The sequence below is a fragment of the Moschus berezovskii genome, chromosome 15 (genome assembly GCF_049115385.1).
Source record: "Moschus berezovskii isolate FMDL1 chromosome 15, NW_MosBer_1.0, whole genome shotgun sequence".
NCBI classification, from domain to species: Eukaryota; Metazoa; Chordata; class Mammalia; order Artiodactyla; family Moschidae; genus Moschus; species Moschus berezovskii.
This window is the reverse complement of record NC_142474.1, coordinates 46366757-46394605: the sequence shown is the minus strand read 5'-3', so window position 1 is coordinate 46394605 and position 27849 is coordinate 46366757. Positions and strand designations below refer to the sequence as shown.

Here is a 27849-nt window from a genome sequence, read left to right as displayed (position 1 = left end):
CAATCCGGACCCCTGCCGTCCTCCTCAGCTTGCCCATACTGGCCTGTCTGGGGCCCTAACTCTGTCCCAGCCCCACTCCGTGGGACAAGCGCTCTGCAGGCAGTGCAGACAGGTCCGGAGAACTGAAGACCCAAATGAGAAATACTGTGCGAGCCCCACAGGCTTCACAGCAGTTTCCTTCTGGAAAAACCCACCCAGACTTGCCACTTTCTGGGCCAGGGCAGCTTCCCGGAACAAATGGACTTCATCCATCACCAGACTGTGGGCGTTCACTGGCTGTGTCTCCCCTGGTCCTGAGAAGCCTCTTCCTGGGTTCTTCTTCCACTCTTGCCCTGAAGTCTATGCCTGGTCACGTGCCTGCTAAAGAGACTGAAAAGGTTGAAGATACAATCAACTGCCCAGGGCAGAGATGAGTGACTCACCCCCGAGTGACTTGCTCAGCTGTCTGCAGGCACCTCCCTTCCCTGGCAGGCCAGGCCAGTGTGGAGCTAGGAGTAATTAGCATATTAGGCCTAAATCTGGGAAAAACTGGCCCTAGCCTAAACCTAGCAGGGCGTTAACTTGCTGCTCTAGAATCTCACCTGGTCTTAGGTCTTAGAACAGGGCAGTGAAGAGTCCCCTCCCGTGACCTTGCAGTGTTTTGTTCAGTCGTTGAGTCATGTCTGAATCTTTGCGACCCCAGGGACTGCAGCACGCCAGGTTTCAGACACATCATTCCCACCCCAGTCTTCAAACTCTACCAAAATGACATGATGGTTAAAAAATAAGGCCAGTCTTTCCTGACCCCCTCAAAACCTCCACCCCTTTGACTGATGCTAAACACCCTCCTTAGGCTGAGGGTGCACCACACAAATTAATGCAAGAGCTGAAAGGCAGGTGTAGGATGAAACGGCTGTAGGCTGGGATTATGGGCTCTCTTTTCCCAAGATTACAGGTCTCACGATTTAACAAGCTTTAAAAAGAGGTTTTGTAAAGCACGAGAGAAAGACCCAATTAAAATTAAAATCCTCCTAAAATGGCTATGCTAACTCTTTCCGTCTAAGTGAAGCCTCTGCAGGATGCGGAGGATGGCTGCTGGAATGGGCACCCTCACCTCGTCCACGCTTGTCTGCAGGGGTTCCTGCCTTTTCTGGTGGGACTGACAGTCCAGACAAAAAGATGCACAGGTGTTCAGGCTTCTGGACTCCAGAGACCAAGCCCTGGATCATTTTCTGTAAAATACCAACAACCACATGCATACGTAGAAAGGAAATCAGAAACATTACTACCTTTCATGGGATGCAGTATGATTGAGGATTTCTCCTTCCTAGTTTATAGTTTGAATTCCTTTCTAGTAGTCAGAAATAAAGATTATAAACAGAAAGTGAACACCTTTTGAATGGCAACAAGGGATCACTTCGCTCTGCTTGAACAGGCAGGGGTGACTTCTGCCCGCGCTGAGGGGTGTGGGGACAGAGGAGCCTGACCTCTTGGCACCCAGTTCACCAGGCCCCTAGGGAAGAGCCCAGGTTTGCAGAAAGGCAGTGATGGCTCCACTGACAGACATGGGGTAAGAGGCGACAGACAGACTAGAAATTCCCCCACCCATCCAGAACCCCATGGAGCTTCAAGACCAGCAAGATGTTAGTGCAGAAGGTAAACACAAGCACATTACCATGAGGGGCACTGAGTTGAAAGCACTGCTGCACTACAGACCTGGCTGGCTCAGAAGGGGAGCCCCTTGAGCCACTAAGCATGATCAGAACTTGGTCCCCAGCATCCCGGCCACCTTTACCACACCCAGCAATGGCTGTCCAAACCAAGTGCCCCCTGTTAAGCCCTGAGGCAGGGTGAGCCAGCAGCCACAACTCCTGGGTCCAGGTGCAACCCCAGACACACCTGTGCTACTGTGGCTGGGGCGAGTGTTGGTTACTAGGCCACCAGGTGAGCAGGACGGAGACACGGTTACGAACCCAGACTGTTTAAATCAACAAGAGAGCAGCAACGACTATGTCCTGGCCTGTTGAGTAATTTTAGCTGCTTAACTGGCTGGGAAGACAAGACTTCAACATCAGTTTAACATTTGTTGAAAACCAATGTTTTACAACCCCCACACCAGTTACAACTGATTAAGACTGCTAAAAGCAGTGGGGTGGGTGAACTTTTTTACAATCTCCAAGTATATCTTCCAAATAATTACTAAAAGATGTAATAAAACTTCAGAGGTGGAAACCTGGGGGACACCACCTCAAGGCTCAGTGATGGACGATGGGGCAGATGGACCCTTATGAACAGGCCTGTCCCCTGAATGTGAGGATGAGAAGAGAGGCCAGGACAGTGCCAGGCAACTACCCCACCACCCCAAAGCTGGGCTGCAGCCTCAGCGCACTGGGCCTGTTTCCCGCAGAATCACTCCACAGACAGGAGAGCATGGATTATTTTATTGGATGCTTTATAAAAAGTCCAAGCACACACACATACTGTGCCCCCACTAGGAAGGGAGGGGTTCACATTACTTGTTCTTATACCCTCAAGATAAGCCCCCACAAATATTTGTATCCCAGCTACAAAAATGGAGTTGCAAAGGGTATATATAAAGATATGATATTTTTCTTGCTCTTGTTATAGTACAAACAACTGAAGGTGACTACCGCTCTGTGAGAGTAAGAAAGGGAAAAATCACTTGACAAAGGGATGGAATGTCTGTTACCTGCAACAAGTAGCTGACTCATCTGCTATCAACAGGCACCTACCCTAAATTACAGGGGCCCAGGCACATGAAACTTGAGACATGTGCGGGGCCCCTGCTGATTACACTCGCTCCAGAAGGCGCGTGATTCCGCACCCTTTCTTCATTACTACAGATTACAGGAGAACCCAGTACTTAAGATTCTACCCACTGAGGTATTAGCTGCATCAAGATTAGTTATGTCCAAGGAGCATGCAATAGAAATATTTTTAAACCAACATGGTTAAGTGTTAAGATCTTTAGAAATCAAAATATGTGTTCACATCATTTTAAACTAAAGTCAAGATAAATCAATCTTCTGTGGTAATGATTTGAGTGCAAGTGATGCTGGCTTTCTTCACATTCAGTCCTTCAACTCAGTTATTCTTGAACAGGTCGATGCAGCTTTGCAGGAGGGACACGTTGTTCTGGAAGAAAGGAATCCAGTGAATGCTCCAGACCTCCCACCCATGGACATCTGGGCTGGTGCTTGTTTTTCATGCAGTGACAAGTGAATCACAAGTCCCCTTTGCCCTGGTCACTGCCCTCAGCACCCTCACCCCAGGTCTGCTCCCACTACAGCCATGCCAATCCCACTGATGTGGCTGAACCTACATGTGATATAAATGAGAGGTCAAAGGCCTTGGAAAGACTGGATAAAAAGTTGCTAAAAGTCAGCTGTGGGTGAGATTACAAATGATAAATATTCACAAAGGACTTGGCAGGATATGTTTTACCAAGTTCTCACTTTAAAGAAATTCAGATAACTTAGAATACTCAGAACATTATGTATAAATGACACACAGACGATACTTTAAAAGTCCAATTTAGAAGGTCAGATATGGTAGGACTTAACCAAGTGAGGAAACATCTCTGTTGTGGTCAAAACAAAGGAATTCAACACACACACACAAATGTCCAGTGTCCCTGCTTTAACCAGTGCAGATGAGCAGTGACACTGACCCAACCGCCCTGGACCAGACAGCACCCTAGGGTGTCAGGATCAGCTGCACCCAGGAACCATCCAAAGAGCTTTGGGCGTGGGCACAAAAACCCTGAACAGCTCGAGCAGAACTCTAACGTGCTCCAGCACTGAGAACCGTTGCTCTCCATCTCTTCTAGGCTAAATTATCATACACACATTACATATATAAGGTCGTTTTTCTTCCTTTTTAAACCAATAATGAACTAGTATCAGAAGTCTAAAGTTAGGAAATTGGCAAACTTGAGCTTGCAATCGCTATGATGGATGCTTACAAATTACTAGGACAAGCCCTCCACAGCATGGCCCACAGGGCGTCAGGAGGAAAGCAGAGTAACTGCCACCAACAATGCTCTTCTCACAAAGCAGCTTTTCATCAAGACTACATTTCAGATTTTTGGTTTGCAGTGGAAAAAAATACTCCATCAAGTGGCTCCCATCCACCCACAGGGTACCACAAAGCCAGCCCCAACTGCACAGTGATACTGGAATAGTGAACTGTGAAGTTAATTTGAAACACACCCTCCAAAGCTGACTTGTGTGAAGAAAAGACTTACCCTGGCATGCTTTATTTCCAGTTCAGACATTTCAATTAGATTCTTCCTGAATGCTGCCACTCTCTTCCGCTTGAAATTGATTAGCTCTACAAAACAAAGTTTACCAAGAAAAACTGAGCAATTTCCATCTTTAGCTTCCATACCTCATTTTCACAAACAAAATGATCTCCAGAGCTCTGGTTCCCACCACACCTCACCTTTCACTTCACTCTGCCATCGGGACACACACCTGACATGGAAACCTTCCCTGAACACTATCTGGGGTTCCCTGAGCTGAGTTGCTTGGCCTTTTCCCTCCAGGATGCAGTGTGTGTGGGGAGTGGGCGGGGAGATGGTGGGCCACACAGACTTGCAGCAAGGGTCTTTTCATGGGTTATTTTAAACCTCCTTTGATCAAATCCCCCTCAGCCTCAGCGGGTGCTGAGGGTCTGAGAAGCCAACTCACCCTCTCGAACCTTACCTACACAGCACCGAGTAGAAAAGAAACGTCATGTTAAGAGCCACGTAAAAATTCAGAAACATATACTGATGTTAATGACAGTAGTTCAGATATTATCAGGCTGGTCGTGCAGGATGTCATAATAAGCTCTCCTCCTTCCCTCCAGGACCAGACAGAACAAGAGATACCCGTCCATGTCCCAGGATGCCTGCCTGCTGTGCTGTGCTTGTTCAACAGCTACCATCTATTCAGCCACAACTTCAGAGCCTCAACCTAGGGCCGCAAGGCCAAGAGCCACTCATCTCAGTACCTCCAGGACACTGCACTTTACAGGCAGTACACCCAGGCTTATCAAATGCCATCGGCACAAACATTCTGCAACAGAATTCAGCCTAAATTGGCACCATTTTAAGAAAAACACAAAAATTATCAAAGCCACTAACTCTGGTCTATATAATTACCTGAGATTTCAATGTGGTAGCTTTAAAGTCTCCTTTTTCCTTATACATTTAAATTAGCTTCTTTTTTTTTTTTTTTTAAAGCTAGACTTTTACTTTAAGTACAGGGTAGCGAGGAGGTGTCTCTCTAAAAGAATCCCAAGGGCAGCCACATGTGTCCACAGGCCATGAGCAGAGATTCTGCACAGAAGAGCCCAGTCCCTCTCAGGGAGGGCCCCATGTTCCTGGCCAGACTCAGCCAAAACAAAGGAGCAGAACCCTCCAGATCCACCAAGACTTCAGAACCACAGAGGAGAGGAACGTTCTGAGAGAACAGTCTTTATGATGAGATACGGATTTCACACGGAAACCTAGAGTTTTGAAGGGGGAGGGTGTCTTGAGGATGAATCAAGTACAGAATCCACTATAACACACATTCACATTCTGTAAGACCACAGTCTTCAACTTTTGTTCTGCTATGTCCCACAGCCCGTAAGAGCTTCACGGTAGTGAGATCCCCTATGGAAAAAACTACCTATTAATGGAAATGGTATGCCATCTCCCAATAAAGTTATAAAACTATATTTTACCTTCTTATTTTTGACATGTGGAATCTGTTTCCTGACCACGGATTGAACCTGTGCCCCCTGCATTAGAAGTGTGGCATCTTAACCACTGGATCACCAGGGAAGTCCTAAATTATTTTAAAAAGCCCATTATCCAGGAATGGTAGAGGGCAAGAAAGAACCCTGGAGACAGACCGGAACTGAGTCACTATCGTGGACTCATGATCCTGAGGAGTAGGTGTGTGCACACACCCTGACACCTCCTCACTGTCAGTGGAAGGCTCGAGGAGCAGAAGCACCCCAGAAGCAATGGGCACACAGAGTACTCGATATGGGCTCCTGAAGAAATGGTGATTATGGAGTAGAAGTCTAAGACTAAAACAGAGTATCTAAACGCTCAAAAATATGGGGGTGTCGTAGGACACGCCAGCTTAAAGGCACGCCCATGGGCTCACTCTGGACAGTATAAACACCAAAATAGCTTAATACACTGAAAAATTTTAAAACCTCTGGAAAATAGGAATCCAGAATTCTAGTAAAAATGATTTTAAAAAAGTAAGGGAGAGAAGGGAAGCTTGTGTTAATAAAGGACAGCATTGAAGGCTGCCCTGGAAAAGGAGGGCTAGAGAGGAGGAGACAACTGCCTTTGGCTACATCCAGGGAGGAAAGGCGATGCCTGGTCTCACACCGTCTCCTACAGTCTGTTCATCAGTGGCTGGTAGAAAAGTCAAGTACACAGAGGACAAACCCGACTGTGTCATCAAAACACACAGATATGAGGGGATGATGGACTCAAGAAATCCTCAAATGTGATACCCTCGTAAAGACACAATTACACAGCATCCAGAATCCAATCGTGAGGAGACTGACCAAACAAAGGTGAGTGACATCTATTAATATTTGTAAAAAGAGATCGGTCTTCCAAAAGACAAATGTAATTAAAAAGAAACAAACACAAAACTAAACCTGAGATGTGTTCTTCCCAGATTAAGGGAGATTTTAGAGCGAAAACTAAATGCAACCCACATTGGTAACTGTATTGCAGAAATATAGCCAAGTTTTTACAGATAAAACGACTAAGGACATAACTTAATCTCAATTTAAAAAAAACCACCGAGATATGTTTATAAAATCACACAAGTAGGAACACATGAACGTGTGCAGGTGCCAGAGGACATGTGGGCATCCTCTGCACCATTTGTACAACTTCTCTCTGTAAACTTTTTAAATTGTTTCCCAATAAAAAGTGCAAGTAGGGACCTTCCTGGCGGTCCAGTGGGTTAAGAATTGGCACTGCAATGGTGGGGCTGAGTTTGACTCCTGGTCAGCGAACAAGGATGCCATGTGCCAAGGAGCAACGAAGCCAGCCAGCGTGCCACCACTACAGTCCATGCACAAATGAAGCAAAAATAAAATAAAGCAAAAAAAAAAAAAAAGAAGCAGCCTCACTCACCTTCTTTTGCAGATTCAGAGAGCTGTTCAAACTTCTGGCAGCATTCCTGCTGGTGTGCCTCGGTCAGCTTGACATCTTTGCTCTTTAACCGGGCCTTATCCAGTGCTTTGTTTGAATTCTCATAGTCGATGAGGGCTTTGGTGCGTCGGTATAAGAGATCCTAGAAGGAAAATCGACAGACATGATACACGGTAGTTAAAGCTATACTGAAAAATCTCTAGAACAGAACAGGAAGACCATCTAAAATCTCTTAAGAACCAGACAAGCACCTTGACCTTACTGCCTGAAAGGTCAGACGGCAGCCACCTCATGTACTTCCACCCCTTAAGATCTAAACATGAGGCTGGGAAGGGCAATTAATTAATGCAATGTTGAGTCTTCCCAGACTTCTCTACATGCATCAAGAGAAGGAACCAAACAGTGATGACCACAGGGTTATTTCCCAAAAGAAAACATGTCAAAAGACTTATCACTTAAAACTAAACTACGGGGAAAAGAATTTCTACTTCCTGATGACCTTTTCCCATTAGCTTAAAATTTTATGCTGCTTAATTTAGTACATTTCATATAAAAATCATATCAACAACCTCAGATGTGCAGATAATAATACCACTGTAATGGCAGAAAGTGAAGAATAACTAGAGTCTCTTGATGAGGCTGAAAGAAAAGGGGAAAAGTTAGCTTAAAACTCATTCAAAAAAAAAAAAAAAAGATCACGGCATCCGGTTCCCAGCACTTCATGGCAAATAGATGGGGAAAAAGTGGAAACACTGACAAATTTTGTTTTCTTGGCCTCCAAAATCACTACAGACATGACTGCAGCCACAAAAATAAAACATACTTGCTCCACAGAAGAAAAGCTATGATGAACTTAGCATATTAAAAACAGAGACACCACTTTGCCATGATTTTTCCAGTAGTCATGTATAGATTTGAGAGTTGGACCATAAAGAAAGCTGAGAGCCAAAGAACTGATACTAACTGTGGCGCTGGAGAACTCTTGGGAGTCCCATGGACAGCAAGAAGATCAAACCAGTCAACTCTAAAGGAAGTCAACCCTGAACATTCACTGGAAGGACTGATGCTGAAGCTCCAATATTTTGGCCACCTGATGCGAACAGCCAACTCAATGGAAAAGACCCCGATGCTGGGAAAGACTGGGGACAGAAGAAGGGGGCAACAGAGGATAAGATGGTTGGATGGCATCACCGACTCGATGGATGTAAGTTTGAGTAACAGACGAATTTGAGATAGCGAAGGACAGGGAAACCTGGTGTGCTGCAATTCATGGAGTCGCAAAGAGCTGGACACAACTTAGTGACTGAAAGATAATGACGACATAAAAATAATTTAAACATGTCGTCAGGACAGTGTAGACAGTGAAGAATGTGTGTTCCCAAATGTTACTCTGCTTACACTTCATCTTGCTTTTGGTTAAGCAATGCTTCATGACTCAAAGGATGCAGTGACAACTACAATTCAATAAAAGATAACAAACCCCAAAACCTATCCTGCCTCAGAAAGAGCCCCTTAGGTGTATGTCCACTTATGTCCCCATCCAGCAGCGTACTGTTAACTCCCCAAACTCTTATTGGCACCAGCCCTCCTGCTCCAGGCCCCTGAAGAACACACGCTAAGGACTTGTTATTACACCTAACAAGGCACGTCACTGAGAAGATCTCAATCGAAGATGGACCTGGGGAACACACGCACCCTCAGAATAGAACGCAGGAACTGAGAGATGAACTTCCACAAATACCTGATGCACAGAAGACCTAGCCTGACCTCCCCCTCCCGAGCAGTGAGCGCCCAGCCAATGAGCTTCTGCTCAGGACCAGCGCCCTCATGCAGATGACACGCCTTCCCAGACTCTTTGCACTCCTTGCCCCAAAATATAGCCCACTCCAGACCGTCAATGAAATCTCCTGTGGCTTCCCATGCGGCATGTAATTCCTCTGCTCTTCCCGAATAAACTGGCGCTTGCCTCAGTTTACAACTTTACTTAGGGTGACATCACTCACATGAATGATCCTAACAAATTCCCATCTCCCTTCATTTCTAACCCAAAGAATACACTTGCATCACCAGGCCTCGTTTGGGAGAAGCCCTCACCTTGGCAGCCTCTATGTTGAGCATGTAGTATCGCAGGAGCTCCGTCAACTTCAAGTCTTCATCTGAGGAGACTCGACTCTCCACTTTCTGTTTAAAAAAAAAAAAAAAAAAAGGTCACCATCATCTAAGCAGAAATCTACAGATTATAAAATATATACTATGAAGACCAACATAAAAATCCTTACCCTAAGTTTTTCAAACAGCTCAGCCACCTTCAACAGGTACCTGCAAATACACACGATTCTGACTTAAGGTCCTAAATATACTACCACCCACTAAACCAAGCCTAGTAGAACAGTCATTCCATGATAACAGCTGGGCGTTGGCTCTAGGACCCAGCCCCACCCTGCACGGACCCTAGAATCCAGATGCTTAAGCCCCTGATACATAGAATACATGCACAGCCTCTTATATATGTTAACTCATCTCTAGATTACTTCCTGTGTCTGATAAAATGTAAATGGATGCAAACAGTTTTAAGTACAATGTAAATGCTATGCAAATAGTGGCTGATGTGCAGCAAATTCAAGTTTCGCTTTTTGGAACTTCCTAAAAAATGTTTTTCTATCTGCAGTTTCTTCTAGTTTGTAGATGCAGAACCCATGGATATGGAGGGGGCCAACTGTACCATCTCATACCAGAAATAACCTGAATGGAGACGCTGAAAAACCTCACTCAGTGACAACTCCAAATCAAATTAATCAAACCACCCGGTGATTCAGGTGATAGAAATCTGCCTGCCAACACGGGAGACAATCCCTGGTCTGGGAGGATTCCATGTGCTGTAAAGAAAAACAAAGCCCGTGTGCCACAACTACTGAGGCTGCACGCCTAGAGCCCTGAGTTCCACAACAAAAAGTCCATGCACCATAATGAGAACAGCCCCAGAGCAGTCAAAAATTAACTTAAAATGCATGCTGGAGACCATCCACCCTCAACGGGCTTGTACTCAAGACAGAACTGAACTATGCAGCCCTTATCCATTATACTCTTAATTGCACAAGTTTTCAATTAGGGGATGAGAGAAAATGTCTCCCAACAAAAACTTACTTCTTGATGACTGTAGGCTCCTCTAAAGCCAGACTATGCAAGCAGGCTGCAGTGTGGATATAATCATCTGCAACATCTGTGGGAACAAGAACAGTCCTTTCATGTGAACAGAGCTGGCACTTGAGCAGAGGTAGGGGGCTAGTGGGTGAGTGCACTTACTTTTATGAGATCTGGTCATCCTGTCAGCCTTTGCACAGGAATCCTTGATCCTGTTGTAATAGTTGATGAGGAAAGTCTTCTCTTGCTCAAAAAAGTCATCTACCTCCTAAAGGGGAAAGAAAAAAAGTTTCAAAGAAGCAAAACTTCTACATATGAATATGTATTTTATATTTAAAAAATAAGCTTGGGCATAAGAAGTTTAACTTCTAAGGACCAGGGAAATTTAAATAATTTTTTAAATTAACATTTCACACCAGGGATTAGCAAAAGGCTGGCAAGAAACATCAACAGAACCATTTTGAAGAGCCATTTAGCACAGCCCAGTAAAGCGTGCTGACCTCCAGCAGCAATTCCACTAAAAGTGGTGGTCTGGCCAGGTGGGTTGCTACCTTGCCTCAGATACCTGCATTTCTGAAACATCACCTGGGATGCAATACTGGCATCTGGGGGGCACTGACCAGGGATGCCAAACACCCCTACTGCACACAGGGATCAGCACGCCTTCACCGCCACCCAGACAGCCCAAGAGCTTCCAAACTTCTGACCAGGCCTGCGCTACCCACATCCTAGTCTCCTTATTCAAGACCACAAGTGGCAAAGTCAGACACCAGACAGTAACTGAGGAGCAAAGAAATAAACCACACCTAGGATGCTACTGAGAAACTTGGACATCTATTTATGTTCCAGAACAGCACAGTCCAACAGAAATAACGTGAGCCAAACGTGCCACTTAGAACTTTCTACTTAGTAGCCACAGCATAAAAAGAAACAGGTAATATTACTTCTCATATTTTATGTTTTCTTCATTACCAATGGCCTACAAATCCAGTGTGTAAACAAAATAGAAAACTTGGTCCCTTAATTACACTAGGGCACCGCACTAGTCAGGTGCTCAACTCCACACAAGGCTGGGGCTACAATACAGGGACAGTGCAGCTGCGGAGAACAGCACCAAAGACTGGTCGTGTAGTTTCTTTTCTTAAGAATAACTGAGTATCGTTTCCTTAGAGAAAAGGAGACAACAAAAACTGAAGAGTGAGGCTCTTATCCCTTCTCCTGGAAAAGAACAGGTATTTTGGGAAAATGACCCAAAGTTCAGTAAGTTGATAAAAATAACCCAAACTTGAAAATATTTCCATTTTTGAGAAGCTAATACCATTTGTTTCGCAAATACCTATTCTGAAGAAAGAAAAGGTCACCTAGTCACATGAAGAGAATTTTCTTAAACAGCTAAAGGCCACTTACCTTAACTCCTGAAAAAAGAACTTCATCAGCACTTTTCACCACACTTTTAAAAAAGCCACCAAACATCTCTTTAGTATTTTTCCGCCTGACACTTAGCTGAAAAGAAATTCAAAACAGTTAATGGTACATATATTTTCCATCAAGTTCTGAACACATCCCAAGTAACTGTTCACTAGTATAAGCATACCCAAGACACCTTTAACCCCATCGTAGCCACATCTAAAATATCAAAGAAAACAACTAAACCTAAGGACAGGTGATAATTCTATGACCCAGGAGGTATTTTGAAAAACTATCTATGTATCAAGTCTTGTGTGTGCGTGCTTAGTCATGTCTGACTCTTTTCGACCCCATGGACTGTAGCCCACCAGGTTCCCGTCAATAGGCTACCATCTTCTACTCCAGGGGATCTTTCTGGCCCAGGGATTGAACCAGAGTCTCTTGCATATATTCTATGACTCGGAAGATATTTTGAAAAACTATCTAGGCATCAAGTCATAGTGCCCTTAAATTCTGGGTAGAACTGTTGTTATGCTATTATTCACTGGTTAGAAGACTATGAGGAAATCTGTAAATCAGTGCTTGCCTCATATATAATAAAGAAAAAGAATGCATTCTTTTAAGGCAACCATATATCTCCTTTCAATGAAAAAAACAAACGTGGATCACCTTTCAAATAACCCCAAAATTAACTGAGGGGGAAGAGGGAAAATTCAACTGTGAAAGTCAATTTTTCAGAAAATATGCATTTTTTGGTACATTGCAATTAGACTGTGGAAATGGAATTAACATGACTTACATCTTGATCATATTCCAAAAAAACATGGAAGTTGCGGTCTTTACTGAGAACAGGATGAGAGGAGAGCCGCTGAAGAAAGACTTCGTGCGAAGACACAGTCTTCTTGAAGACAGCAAGGTACTCACTGCAATACAAGGCACAAGATTCCGCTCAGCTTACTGCCCAGCACCACTGCGGGGACATCAGTGTGCTGTCCTACAGCTACACACAATGCCTGAACTGGACCCAAGCAGCTCGGCATAATTCAGTATCCAGTTAGGTAATGAGGCAGCTCTCATTTTGGAATTTGTGGAATAGCCATGGAAGCGGATGGAGAAGGTGATGGCAGCCACTCCAGTGCTGTTGTCTGGAGAATCCCAGGGATGGGGGAGCCTGGTGGGCTGCTGTCTATGGGGTCGCACAGAGTCGGACGCGACTGAAGCGACTTAGCAGCAGCAGCATGGAAGGGGAAGTGACATAACCAGAGTTGATGGACACATCTGTGAGGCCCAAACCACATGCAATTACAGCACACAACAATGGCTTCTTTAAAACCATGACAGTCCTTTAATTTTGCAGCCATGTACACAGCGATGAGTCTAACAAAGCTGGGAACCATAAGAAATTACAAAGTGGCTTTATCTCAACCTATACACTCTATGCTCAACAGCAGGAAACCAAGTCTGCAAGTGTGGTGCTCCATCTCAGAGCTGTTCATGCAGGCCTGGCAGGAGTGTGAGCCCGGGCCTAGCTCACCTGGGCCTGTGGCAGCATATTGGCAAGAACTGCTGAAATGGACCCCAATGAATAGGAGAAGGGCAAGAGGAAGGAGCAGGAGGACAGTTAATGCGAACCTCCAACTATGGCATAAAGAATCCATTCTTGTTTGAAATAATTACAATCAGATTAAAATAAGTTTCTTGCAGACCTGGACTTCTTTCAAGCCATCAATGTAGCCATTGTTAGAATGCTTCCTTGTTAACAGCACTTGCTACAATCTAGTTTCAACTCTATTTCTAGGAAACAAACATCAAGGAAGAAAGCTTTTGTATATTATAGTCAAAGGTTTAGTTCTTCACTTTGCCAGACCAACATTCCATGACTAGCATGGTTTACAAATCGAAAATTTAGTCTATCCAGTATCACCAGGTGGTTCAGTTGCTAAGTCGTGTCTGACTCTTGCAACCCCATGGACTGTAGCCTGCCAGGCCTCCTCTCTCCACAGGATTCTCCAGGCAAGAATACTGGCGTCGGCTGCCATTTCCTTCTCCAAGTATGAACAGGGAATCGTCTAAAGACCAGGCCCCCACACCCTCATGCAACTCATTGACAGTAGCCAGGCAATTAATTAACTGTTACACTTGAAAACCATAGCTGTCAGATTCTCTTTGCTGTACAACATCATTTTTCTCCTCAGAAGACAGGGCCCCATCAAGGAAAAGTCACTTACGCTTCTAGCTCTTGCTTCATCTTGGCAAATTCTTCTTTTGTCATTGACCCTTCACCCTCTCCCAGCTTCTGCATCTTCTCTCGAGGGCCATCGAAATCGGGCTTGGTGGGCGCCGGCGGGATCTGGAGGCAAGGCACTGACTTCCTGAGCACCCTCATGGCCCACCCCTCACCCCACAGGAGGCAGGGGAAGGAGGGCTCTCTGAAAGTCCACTGGGCTTTTTCTTAACCCTTGTTCCTTCTGGCCATTTAAAAAAGAAGAGTCCTTCCTACAACTTTGATATCTGTTTGGTTAACAACTGAACAATTTATAAGGCAAACTGTATATTCTGCTCCAACTATCTAATCGATATATTACAACCAATGCTAATATAAAACCAATGAAGAAACACCATCCGGGTAATAACCTCTGGACTTACAACGAATTTTTTTATTCCAGGACAAAGGATTCTAATTTTGTATGAACATTCTTAAACATAAGCTTCAGTACTGATTTTAACTATTTGGCCAGATTCTTGGCCTGGCAGGTCAAGCCACATTGCTCTGTCCTTTAAAATCAGCTAAGTCTCTTTCTGTAGCCAGGCATCAACTCTCCACAGCGGAGCACAAAGACAACTGCCTTCTCAGCAGACTACACACACCAACCACCACCAGGCATCAGTTCAACTTGATGGCCGAAAGGAAATGCCACACCTGAAAGCAGACGAGACTGCACCCCAGGGAACTGCTTACCCTCTCAGACTGTAGACTCTAAGACTGTGCTTCTAACATTGTTTTCACTTACTTTAGACTTTACCAGTAACAGCTAACATACACTCTAGCTGACAGATGAACTCGGACTATTTTCACAACCCATTATACAAAGTGGGTAAATCTCAAACAAAATGAATAGCAAGGTATTAGAAACTGGCTTTGATAATTATCTGATTATTCAAAATGCACTTACAATAAGCCCAGCATAGTCTGTAGTTTCAATAAGAGTGTCATGTAGCCACACAAAGTCTTCATGTTGCCTTGTAACAGAAAACTCTGGGCTCTGAAACGTGGGCAGTGTGGTCTGTAAAGAAAAGACAAAGTGACAGGTAACTACCATTTTCCAAACAAGTGGTTTGGGTTTCATGCAGTGCACAATGGGAAAAATGCACAATAAATCATCTGGTTTTTAAGAGATCTAATAAAGAACAAAATGGCAACACATGACCTCCCTACCACTAGAAAAGTCAGAGCTAAGATTCAATGTGTTCTCCAAGGAATTCTAGTCACACAGCTCCACCTTTCAGGTCGACTCAGACAGATACACTCACACTGCCTCCTGAGGAACAGGTATGCTAATCACACAGCAGGGCAGCAGAGAAACCCATGAGGGAGAGGACCTCAGGGACACACATGTGCTAGGGGAGGCACCCACCAAGAGCTCCGCCCTGCCTCAGTCCCTCACCTGTAAGATGGCCATCAGAAAACACCATAATGGAAATCATGTCCAGGAAATCAGGTCCATGTAACCCCTCTTAAAGCAGTGCCTGGCCTAAGACAAGCACTGAGTACACTTAACTGGCACAGAAGGAGTCCCTGAAAGGGCTCTGAGAAGTTAAACGCTGTAGATTTCAGACTGGCATACTGCTTCGGTCAAATCAGAAACTCGGAGAATTAACACAGCATGGTAAATCACTTACCCTTGAAAATAAAATTTTTTAAATTTGGAGAAAAAGTCTTGAGTCATAATAGGTTGGGTGATGGCCAAGAACTGAGCAAAGATGGGAAAAAAGCAAGCACTTGCCACGCATGCAAATTAGAAATAAAGGTGGAGATGGGCAGGACTGGTGTGCTTCCCAGGTAGAGCACAAGCCACACTCACGCCAGCAGAGAGGGGACAAGGCTCCCCCACAGTGCACAGGGCTGTAACAGAAGCAGGTGTCTGAGGAGTGAGGAGGGGTCTCACTCAGGGGGGCTACCCTTCAGTAGCACTTTAGCTCACACCCACTGCAGCAGAGATGTAACCTGGCACTGTTTTCACTACTGAAGTCATTCTGTCACTTACCTTGGTGTGCACTGTAAATTTGACTTTATCTCTCTCACTGAGGGCATCAGGTATGTCAATCTGAAGTGAGGGATCAACATTCAGGTCCACTGACACAGATCTCAGCTGAAATACATTTTTTAGCTATTAGTCTCAAGTCCACTTTAGTCCTAAAAAGCATCCATCCAAAAATGGGGAGCTAGTAATAACTTTTAGCAATCTATCCATGACCATTTAGAACAAAGTCAGTTGAGGGATCTATTTGCAACTGTGGGGACAACTGCTCTTAATTAAGTGGATGGGTGCGTCCAGTGAATTCCTATAATCTAAACAAAGCAACTATATGATTAATATCATGTACATTACATACTTTGTGTGAAAAATACATTTAACCAAATACTTAAAGAACTGTGCTAAGAAGGCTTCAAATAGATAAAAATGAAAACGTGAACTTCTTACACACATGCCCAAATTACAAAAACATTCAAGAGGTGTTAAGTCAGAGGCTGGGATAACCCAGAAAAAGAAGGTACAAAGAACAGTCACGTGGCGTGAGGTCTTGGATGGAGAGAAAAATCCACTCCAGAGTGGGCCTATGTATATTTCTTCTCCAGCTGTCTCAAGGAGATGAGATCTAGAACAGGAGATGAACTGTAAAAACCAACAAAGGCATAAACTACCAGAATTTCACTGTGTAAAAGTAAAGCGGAAGGGTGAGCACTACCATGGAAACAAAAATAACTGATTTTTTGTGAGCTGGAAATTCAAGAAGAAAATAATACTCAACTCCAGTTTTGCCAGTTTTAAAAGAATTCTTTAAAGAAGTGTATTATTGGGGGAAAAGTGACTAAATGGTTTCCCTTAAAAAAAAAAATTCCTACTGAATCTAAAATATGGTAAATTCTTTCATTCTTAAGACAGATAGGCTGACAGTGGATCTGAAGGCCTGTCAGATGAGAAACTGCAGGGATTAAGCATCTCATCCCTCCCCAGGCCCACAACCGTAAGCCAGAGCTGAAGTGAGACTGCCAGGACACTCTGGGTTACTGAACACAGGAAGATGGAGATGCCAAGTGGAGACTGGACCTAAGAAGATGAGGGAACAGGGAATTCCAAGTATTTCCCTCTGATTTCTTTTCTTCAAAATAAAACCACCAAAGACAGAAAAATTGGTTCCATCAGGTATTAAAAGATTAACTATATTTTCTAAAAATGCATGGGATTACTTCTTACTTCTTTGTAGTATCTCAGGAAGAGTCAGTACGTCCCGTTTCTCTTCAGCACTGTGACTAAGAAAAAAATTTTGATTGCAATAGCCACAGTTAGCTTTATAACAGCTTTCCTAGCTAGAAGAACTAAGCCTCATGTTCTTGCCACCAGACAGGTATTTGTGAGACCACAGCATACTTAACAGTTTCTGCCATGTCAACCTAAACATGTATTTCAAATAAATTCTTGATGACACCTATGAAGTATTTGCTTGTTTGGCTTATTTCACATGTCCATTTATGAAATCTCTGCAAACAAAGATAAAGCTTCAGAGTCAGGGACACTTCATTTCATCAGAGTTGCGACTCTGGCTCTTGACATATTTCTGATAAAGCCTCCCTCCTGATAATTCATGACTGGGCAAATATAGTATTCAGAAAGACCTCACAACACACACACAACCACAACAGTATGCCTGCAGAGAGTACTGGTCACCCGCCTGATCTAATGTTTCTATGTGTCAGAGTCGGTACATGCATAAAGCTGGTCTGGTTAATGGTGGAAAGAAAGGGCAGACCCGGGGCCAGGACTAAGGAGCACTTCCCTGAGCTCAGCAACAAGGTCCACATTTCCTGAGACTTTGCTGCCTGAAGAGGTCACAAATCCTGGCTTCCTCTCAATTTCTGAACATGCTGACAATTCTAAGTGCCAAGCCCCATAAGCCAGCAAGCACCATCGACACTGCCTCTGGAATTAGGGCTGGAGCACCCAGGCGGATGTAAATGGGCTCATCACAGCAGGAGTTAAAGCTGCAATGGGCTTCGCAGGTGGACGCTGAGGTCAGCCCTGTTCCCACACCTCCAACCACACAGGTATCCCAGACTTTTCACTGTTTTCTTGTCTTCCTTTCTGGTCAGCAAAGCTATTTCATTTTTTAGTGTAAGATAGTGTGATAAAGACACAAAATTAACAAAAACCACTCGAGGTTGGAAAGACTGCACCTTAACAAGACATCAAGCACCCAGCTTCTTCTCCAGCTGTCATCACCACAGGAAGGGAGTCCGAACAATCTCACCCCCTAACCTGATATAACATCCTTCTCCCACAGACAAAACAATCAACAATTAAAAAAAAACTCACAACAGAAAACATGAAAAGTTTGCATTTGGGCCTTAAGGAATTGTCTGGAAAAAGTTAGGTGCAAAATTTTGAGTATGCAAACCCTCACCAACTCAAAAACGGGCCCCTACTCACAAGTCAAACGAACTTCCTTGTACTGTAGCTTTCCAGGCAAGGAAGAGATAAATCACAGAGGAGTAAAAAGTTGCGAAATGTTTCAAGCTTCTAAGTCAGCACTGTATCCTCAGGAAGGAAGTATCCAGTGTGATTAAAACTCAGCACTCCTTTTTCTACTTGGTCAACAGAACCAACAGCCCACAGTCCCATGCCACAGTACCTGCTAAATACATAAACCACAGGGTGGAGGGTACAGGAGCGCGTGGCACGCCTCCACACAAAGCCCCTACTCACCACCTGCCCCCTAGTTTCAGCAAGCATACCCGGGCTGCCTCAGTCCCGCAGGCCACAGTGTGAGGGGAGGCTTCAGAAAAAAGTCTAACCATAGGCAAGTTAATTTTGTTTCTCATTCCCTTAGGCCACCTGTGAGAACCAAATTTAAAACACATTTACTCTATGTGGAAGTCAAGTTTAAAAAAAGACTTTCTTTTGCAGATTTCTACAGAAACCACTGCATCACATACCAAATTTCAGGTGGAATTTCAGTCCCCAAAATACTTATCACATTAACCCTTATAGTAAGGACTACCGTGATCTTTGTGAGAACATGGAGTAAACAAGCATTTCTTCACTTGGAAAACAAAATTTTAACTGTTTTAAGAAATCTGGGGGGCCTCCCTGGTGGTCCAGTGGTTACCAGTTGGTACTTCCACTATGGGGTGTGCACATTTGCTCCTTGGTCAGGGAATCAAGATCTCACATGCCTCCTGACCTCCCAGAAAGGGAATCTCAATGCTTGATAAGAGAACTTGTAAAGGAGAAAAACTAAAACCAAATCCCCATGCACTCCCTCACCTGTTCATCAGCACTGGGACACCTGACACTGGCCAAAGGATGGTCTGCAGAGTTCTGAGCTGCTAAGGACACTTAGGGTCCGGATTTCACACTTAACTCACTTTGGTACAAGGCTAAAAGTTAATACCATCTGCAAAACCTCCTCTTCAAAAGGTGAAGCAGTTCAGAGATGGCAAAGAGTACCTCCGTGGCTGGACAACACACAAAGCTAGATTCAGAAATTCAGAACCTTCGGTGGAAGATAAAGTATAATAAACGTTACCAATGGCTACAGACTCCAGTTTACTGCCATATGGCCAAATGACAAGCCACAATGGGAAGAAGAAACCATCTCCACGGTGACTCTCATCTGCTAGAATGGGCTCTAGGTGAACATTACTTAAAACTAACCAGTTTTGTATATACATGCAAGAAATTGAATACGCCAGCCACGGTATTTCCAGCTTAACGTGAATGTTACATGGAAATTGCCATAGGCAGAGGAAAAGCCTGCCTTTCACATTTAAGTGCCTCTCCCTTCTCTAGTCCCAGAGCAGAAAGCATCCAGCCAGCACAGGCTACACCAGGTTCTCCCCATCAAACTGACGCTCTTCGAAGGATGTTCCTTTGCTATCCCTTCACCTGACTGCCTAACATACCGAAGACCCCTACTGGGGACAGGCCCAAAACCACAGATAACCCATGGTCTGTAAGCAGCATAGAGCCATTATTTCAGCTGGAAAGGGAGGGATGCCATGCCCAGTCCAATACGCTTTAGTAAGGAAATAAATCCAAAAACGCTCTGCTGCAGAAAATACAAATTACTGGATTTGCAGCAATTTCTGAAAGTAGATTCACATGATGCACACTTATGAAACATACATTACTCTGTTACTGTTTTTGCTCACAGGAAGGAAGTGTTCTGTAAGAAATTCTAGTATCAAATCTATCTTTCTCTGAATTTCTCTTTATGGCTCAAGTTCTTCTGCCCTGAAGCTAACTGAAACCTGTCTGTGTTCTATGCCAGCTGACCCCTGGAGCACCGGTACATGCAAAACCGAACTATGAGCAACACAAGAGCTCTGCCCTTCCAGGGAGCACTGTATGTGTGGTTTATTTCCTCCCTCCACCACTGTCTCTCCCCTCCCTGTAATTCCAGCCCTGCCAATACTGTACCTCAGTCTTCAAGAACACAGAACCAAAGACTGAGAAAATCTGTCTACTCACAAACATAACAGCTATGGAAAGTCACTAACTAAATACTAGGTAAAGAGCTGCAGCAAGTGATCAGATTTCCACCACTCATCTTGGTGAGATGAGCCCACAGGGACCCATCCCTGCTGACACCAGCCATTCTTACCGGTAGTCCACCAACACACAAGCCGTCCACAGTAGAACACAGCAGACTGCAGGGCATTTGGCAACCACGTAACCCAGAGTTCCTAGAACAGGAACCCAGGCTTGGAAGAAGGTCAGTGCAGCGCACTCAGCGAATGGATAAACTGAATCATCATCTCACAAGGCTGCAAGCCCATGAGTTAGTCAGATGCCAACATGGAACCAAAAAGAGAGTAAGATGAATCATTGGCTAAAATGAAATTCATTGAGAAATCCATCTAATTACAAGATATCTGGATTATTTTCAAGAGTTCACAAGGTGAAAGGCTGAACTACAAGATCTATAAACATCTCCTAGCACAGAAATTCTATTGCGAATCAACATACGACTGCTACAGAGGATGTAGCTGCCACACACGTGCGTACACACACACACACATGCACACACACACACACACACGCACACACAGACTAGTTTCTTCCTTTCAAAGCTAAAGCCCTTCATCTACTGCTTCCTTGATAGCTCAACTGGTAAAGTATCTGCCTGCAGTGCAGGAGACCCCGGTTCGATTCCTGAGTTGGGAAGATCCACTGGAGAAGGGATAGGCTACCTACTCCAGTATTCTTGGGCTTCCCTGGTGATTCAGCTGGTAAAGAATGAGACTGCAATGTGGGAGACCTGGGTTGGATCCCACATTGGATCCCTGGGTTGGGAAGATCCCCTGGAGAAGGGAGAGGCCAGTATTCTGGCCTGGAGAATGACATGGACTGTATAATCCATGGGGTCACAAAGAGTCTGACACAACTGAATGACCTTCACTTCCCCTACTATTTGATCTCATGAAGTTCTCATGAAGTACCAAAAGTTCCCACTCTATCAAGTCCACAACTCTTTACTACAAAGCAGTCTTACTTTATGTGCAACCCAAGATCAAAGTGAAAAATTTGAGGAAAAAAATTTACCTTTACCACCAACAAAGATTACTCAGCCACATGGACAGAGCTGCCTGAGCTTAGGACTGTGTCGTCTGGGTTTGAGACACAAAAGGCAACAGCGAGAAGAGAAGGCTGCCTATTCCTGGTGGAATTCTTGTGTTTAGGTAAAGGTACCACACTTCCCATAGACAGAAAGGAAGTGTGGTACCTTCTGTCTATGGGGTCACACAGAGTCGGACATGACTGAAGTGACACAGCAACCACACTTCCTAGATCTTTCAGATATAAGTATTTTAACTTCATTTTATCACTCACCAGCTACTCAGCAGCCCCCCCCAACACAACATGCAAGCTTTTTATGTCCTGTTCTTGAGGATAAGATTGGCAACATTTTGTCTGTGCCCCATACCACAGGCACTATAACTAGACCCGAGGGCTTGAAGAGCTACCCCTCAGGAACAAGTAAACCATAAACTTTAGACAGAAAACATGTACCACAGGTAAACACAAGCAACCATTGAGAAAACTACAGTTTTCTCTCCAGACCATGTATCAGTGTCTGAACAACTTACACCAAATGTGTAAAAAGAAAGAGGGGAAGTCAAGCCAAGAACCCAACGTCTGCACTGAAGGTTAGTTGCTCCTGCACCTTCACTCTTACCTATGTATTTATGTTTTGCCCTCGGGGTACGAGACAGTTGAGAAATTTCACTTTCCCCTTTTAGAGGGGGGAAATCTCTTCTTAAGAGTTACTCCGTGGTGACTTCCCTGATGGTCCAGTGACTAAGACTGTGCTACTGGCGGGGGGGGGGGGGGGGGGTTGCAGCACAGGTTCCATCTCTGGTCAGGGGGAACTGGGCAGCTAAAATACATAAATAATCGTGTTTTTTTTTTTTTAAAGGAGTAACTCAATGGCTAATCAGAAAACATACAGGTGTTGGGGGTGAAGTATCCTTTTTGGGGTAGGGGTAGAAGGAGCAAGTTTCTCACAGTAATGTGAAGATACTTCTCAATTTAGACCCATAGAAAACAAATATGCTATTCATATGCAAGACAAGCTGTCCCACCATCCCTTCCCTCTATAAAGCTGGGTTTACTGAAAGGTTGTTTCTGTAAATACTACCTAACTTCACTGCATGTGCCTTTCACCACTGGTCAGTGGTACTGCTGACCTACAGAACTATATTCTAATTTCCTCAGGCAATCAGGACAACAGAGAGCAACATAATTAAAAAGCAGGCTTTTAAACCACGTTCTACCCTGCAGCACAGTCTCAGTCAACTTCAATTCTGCCCCACACCACTTTGGCATCAGAGCCTCAGGTTTCCACAGTCCGAAGTGGCTGGTGAACTCCAACACAGTAAGCGCAGCAGTCTTTGTAACCCTCCACTACCCAGAACCCTTCACCATCTTTCTATCAGGTTCCTCGATACTGGGTGAAGGCCAGTTCTATTAATGTCAAAGACAGTCAACAATGCTTACGTTTTATGCTATTTCTTTAGAACTTATCAAACATCTGAAAAAAAAAACAAACTGGCACACTAAAGATTTGCCTCTAACACAACCTGACCTACCCCATCATACCATCTTAGAAAGTCTAAACTGGTGATTTCTAAACCAAAAGACATTTGACATCTGCATTTATTTTTGACGGCCACTAAGGAAGCCCAAAACTACTGAGTCAGTAGTGCTCAGATTAAGAAACCCTGGTTCAAGCTGAAGCTCTACATTATTAGACCTTAGTCTCTTACTAGGTCTCGTACCAAAGGAGAACTTTGGATCTCAGAATCCAAAAAATTCTCTCATAATCTCCCTGGGCCATTTCTTCCCACAGCAGATCAAGTGGGCAGATCATGATCTGTCACGGTAGTATAAACAAAGGGAGCTCTTAAGACACTGTGCAAGTTGCTGATTCAGAACTAAGGCGTGGGCAACTCTGAGAAGTCATACTTCTCAAATTTAAAGTCACAGTCACGCCATGAATACAGTGAAAAACTTCAGCCCACAAGCATCAGTTACTCTGGCCTTTGCAGTATTGGTGAAATTTCAGGTTGTCCCTGTAATATGCTGGTAGAGTGGTGTCCTTACAATTTCCACACGTGTTCAGTTCAGTTCCGTTCACTCAGTCGTGTCTGACTCTTTGCGACCCCATGAATCACAGCACACCAGGCCTCCCTGTCCATCACCAACTCCCGGAGTTCACTCAAACTCATGTCCATCGAGTCGGTAATGCCATCCAGCCATCTCATTCTCTGTCGTCCCCTTCTCCTTCCGCCCCCAATCCTTCCCAGCATCAGAGTCTTTTCCAGTGAGTCAACTCGTCCCATGAGGTGGCCAAAGTATTGGAGTTTCAGCTTTAGCATCAGTCCTTCCAATGAACACCCAGGATTGATATCCTTTAGAATGGACTGGTTGGATCTCCTTGCAGTCCAAGGGACTCTCAAGAGTCTTCTCCAGCACCACAGTTCAAAAGCATCAATTCTTCGGCGATCAGCCTTCTTCACAGTCCAACTCTCACATCCATACACGACCACTGGAAAAACTACAGCCTTGACTAGATGGACCTTGGTTGGCAAAGTAATGTCTCTGCTTTTTAATATACTATCTAGGTTGGTCATAACTTTCCTTCCAAGGAGTAAGCGTCTTTTAATTTCATGGCTGCAATCAGCATCCACAGTGATTTTGGAGCCCAAAAAAATAAAGTCTGACACTGTTTCTACTGTTTCCCCATCTATTTCCCATGAAGTGATGGGACCAGATGCCATGATCTTTGTTTTCTGAATGTTGAGCTTCAAGCCAACCTTTTCACTCTCCTCTTTCACTTTCATCAAGAGGCTTTTGAGTTCCTCTTCACTTTCTGCCATAAGGGTGGTGTCATCTGCATATCTGAGGTTATTGATATTTCTCCCAGCAATCTTGATTCCAACTTGTGCTTCTTCCAGCCCAGTGTTCCTCATGACGGACTCTGCATATAAGTTAAATAAGCAGGGTGACAATATACAACCTTGACGTACTCTTTTTTCTATTTGGAACCAGTCTGTTGTTCCATGTCCAGCTCTAACTGTTGCTTCCTGACCTGCATAGAGGTTTCTACTGCCTGAAAACCAGAGCAGTAGCAGGTCAAACATTAATGACTGGCTCTGAAAAGGAAAACACCATCCAAAGCCTAGGTAACCAACTAGTGAAAAGTTAAGGCTAAAGTAACAAGGCTAGGCTGCGGTGGGGAGCAGGCTTCTGTGTACAGCGGCACTTTGACTTCAGCTCACTAACAAGAGTCAAAAAATACCCCAGGAGACAATCAGGACCCACACTCCATTTGCCACAGGTTGGCGAGACTCAGGATCACAACAGACACACAGTGAGTCTGTGGGTGGGAACCTAAGTGTGATGTTTAAAGGACCTTGAGGTGAACAGGAGACCTGGAGAACATGCAAGCGACTGGAGGCCTGAATAAATATCTTAGGGGAACAAGGTTCTGCATAATCCAATTTTTCCCCCTAGCCATTAAAAACTATAGACACCTTAGGATGTTGATCCAGCCAGTGTGTGTTGCGGGGGAGGGGTGCAGGAGTCTCAGTACTGCACTAATTTATCTTGGAGATGAACCTAATGGTATCAAAGTTTTAGTTAACTGTTTCAGGGGCTAGACTTGGCAAAACCTTACTTTTCTAAACTTAAGGACCATAACACAATCTTTCCCATCAGTACAGGATGAGTTAAAAACCAAATTAATCACGCAACAGCTTTCTGGGCAAGGGGACAAATCAACACCGTCAGCTTTTTCAAAAGGATACCACTAAATGGAGGGCTTCCCTGGTGGCTCAGAGGTTAAAGCGTCTGCCCCCAATGTGGGAGACCCGGGTTCGATCCCTGGGTCGGGAAGATCCCCTGGAGAAGGAAATGGTCACCCACTCCAGTATTCTTGCCTGGAGAATCCCATGGACGGAGAAGCCTGGTAGGCTACAGTCCACGGGGTCGCAAAGAGTCGGACACGACTGAGCGACTGAACGGAACGGAACGGAACCACTAAATGGAAGCACCAGGCGACTGGATACAGGCCAATTCTCCTGTTTTGCAAGCCAAAAGTTCTGTAGACAGATTAAAAATCCTCAAGATCAACTATGGTCCCTGCCTTATTAGCGGGGCCAACTTCAAAGAACCCCTATCCTCATGGAAATCCCTAAACAGACAATCAGAAAGTTTGAACTTCTAACATTTTCAGCAAAAAAGCAAAACTTTTCAGTTAACTCACAAAGCTATATTACAGCAATATAACTGTCTGCCCAAGATCGGTCCTCCTGTTATTCCACTCCTGTCCCATTTGAAACTCCCTCTTTTGGTGAACATTAAAAACCATCTTAATGTTGCTTTCTTAAAAACCTCAGAGCTCAGTTGGGGAAGAATCTGCCTGCAATGCAAAGACCTGGGTTGGGACGAGCCCCTGGAGAATGGAAAGGCTATCCACTCCAGTACTCTGGCCTGGAGAATTCCATGAACTATACAGTCCATGGGGTCGAAGAGTTGAACAAGCCTGAACTTTCACTTCAAAAACCATCTTAATCCACATCACAGGACCAATATCAGAGATGAGGAAGAAAAATCAATCTATGTGTTAAGAGTAACATTTAAGCTTCCTATTTCCTTATTTCTTGCAATTAAAAGAAAATCGGGGAAATAATTCTACAGTCCTTTCCTGTAGTCACTAAAACCAGAAGGAAGTAGCCTTCACAATCCTGTCGTGCTGGAGGGTCACAGGGTGGTAAAGGTACTTAAAACCAAGCAGGGCTATACAATACTAACAAACAAAAAGGTCGACTGAAGTTTTAAACAGCAGTGTAAAACTAATTCTGGGTCGAGAAAGAAGATGCAAGGTGGGGGAAATCAAAATTTCTATTCGGCCATCTAAACTTCCAGAGAGAAAACTACCTTTGGAATCCTCCAGCAAAAGTCTTCTCAAGTTTCCACTTCCGGCTTTAGGGAGGAAAAAGAAAATTTCTTTCAGCTTTGAAAGAAAAACACCCCCAACGAAAACGCTCTCCTCACACTTTAATTAACTAACCCAGCAGCCGTACAACTGCCCCCTACTAGATGCAAAGGTCTCTCCAAAGACCTGTGGACCAAAAAATGTGCTTTGGTTTCTAAAGCGATGCCTTCCAGACTAAATCTGAGAACACTTCGAGTTTCAAAATTACCATTTTTCAATTTTCTGTTAGAAAAACTTTTCTGTTGACGGTTCTGCACAAACCGCAGTGGCTCACACCAACCCCTGTATTCTCCAAAGTAACTTGCGAAGACAGGACCAATAAAAGCGGAGAGCTAATTCGATCTTTAATCGGCTACGGTGACACGCATTTATTGCACTGGTTACCTTTTAGATCTCCAGATTCGAGTAGCAGAGGATAATTTAACATCCACACACATCTAAAAGGCGAAAAGTTCAGCTATTTGAAACCTCATAAAATGACACAAGTCCCGCAGAGGCGCACTGAGCGCTTAGTGAAGTTGCAAGGGACACAAGACTTCGGCCTGGGCAGAATCTCCCCAGAATTCCTGGAGGAGTGGGGGCGGTTCGGTCGCACCGTGCAAAGTGGGTCTCACGTGCACTGCCGGGCTCCCCGGGGGAGAGCTGTGTACAGCACAGGCGCAGCGTGCGCCCCCCGCCCGGGTCCCGCGGGAGCACCCCGGACCACGCGGAGGGAGGGCGGCGGGGTCCCCTGGGGGCCCGGCAAAGGAGCGTGGGGCCCAGAGGACCGGCGGGGCCTCTCGGCCCGGAGCCCGAGCGCGGCCAGGGCCTCACCTTGCTGCGGTCCTCCTCCTGCTGCTGCAACACCTCGGGAACCGCGGCCATGGCGACGCGGGTCTCGAGCGGGGCCGCCTGGCTGTGCGAGGAGAGAAGAGGCTGGGCCGCCGCCGCTGCCGCCGCCGGGGCGCCTCTCAGGGGAAGAGGCGGCCGCGGCCCCGCCTCCGCCAGCCTCCCTGCCCGACGGCGGCGGGAGGCCTCGAGATTCCGCCACCGTCCCAGCAGCCCCGGGAAAGGCGAGCGGCGCCCCACGTGCTCCCCCAGGGCGGCCTCCCCCGTCCCCTCTGCCGTCCATCTTGGAGCCGGGCAAAGAAACGACGCGGGGGCCTACCCTCGCTCCAGGCCACGCGGAAGCAGCTAACCGCAGGGCCGCCCTGGGAACGCGGAAGGCCAGGCACTTTGGTAGCGAGGCGCGTCTCAATAAAGGGCGCGCTCGCCTGTGCGGGGGGAATTTATTACTCAGCAGAGCCCAAGATGGCGACGAGCTCTGACGTCAACGAGATCTCGCTAGAGAGAAGTGGCGCGATTTGGAGGCGCCCGCGCTC

General features: G+C 45.1%; 1 protein-coding gene and 1 non-coding gene across 4 annotated transcripts; both read right to left on the bottom strand.

Annotated features, from left to right (window-relative positions):
- Positions 1–2405: 2405 nt before the first annotated feature.
- SNX5 (sorting nexin 5) lies at positions 2406–27775 on the bottom strand. 3 transcript variants are annotated; one of them, XM_055430319.2, is made up of 14 exons: positions 27636–27775; positions 27302–27383; positions 15973–16077; positions 14881–14991; positions 13936–14057; positions 12507–12630; positions 11708–11803; positions 10463–10568; positions 10304–10379; positions 9439–9478; positions 9254–9340; positions 7142–7301; positions 4247–4332; positions 2406–3135 (listed from the first exon to the last, which is right to left on the bottom strand). In XM_055430319.2, the coding sequence occupies exons 2-14, from the start codon at positions 27350–27352 to the stop codon at positions 3085–3087; spliced, it is 1215 nt and encodes a 404-aa protein (XP_055286294.1). In that variant the 5' UTR covers positions 27353–27383; positions 27636–27775; the 3' UTR covers positions 2406–3084. The 3 variants fall into 3 exon arrangements, with proteins under 3 accessions (XP_055286294.1, XP_055286304.1, XP_055286288.2); XM_055430329.2 differs by lacking the exon at positions 27302–27383 and having other exon boundaries at positions 27636–27728; XM_055430313.2 differs by lacking the exon at positions 27636–27775 and having other exon boundaries at positions 27302–27564.
- Positions 20514–20749, bottom strand: LOC129535671 (small nucleolar RNA SNORD17). The gene has a single exon (XR_008681705.2). It is a non-coding gene; the product is annotated as a small nucleolar RNA SNORD17 (small nucleolar RNA).
- Positions 27776–27849: the final 74 nt, after the last annotated feature.

Coding starts and splice junctions, on each gene's coding strand:
- SNX5 (XM_055430319.2), bottom strand. CDS start 27,352: ATGGCCGCGGTTCCCGAGGTGTTGCAGCAGCAGGAGGAGGACCGCAGC. Junction 14,992..15,972: donor AATTTACAGTGCACACCAAG/GTAAGTGACAGA, acceptor TTTTCTTTACAG/ACCACACTGCCCACGTTTCA. Junction 12,631..13,935: donor ATGAAGCAAGAGCTAGAAGC/GTAAGTGACTTT, acceptor CTTGTATTGCAG/TGAGTACCTTGCTGTCTTCA.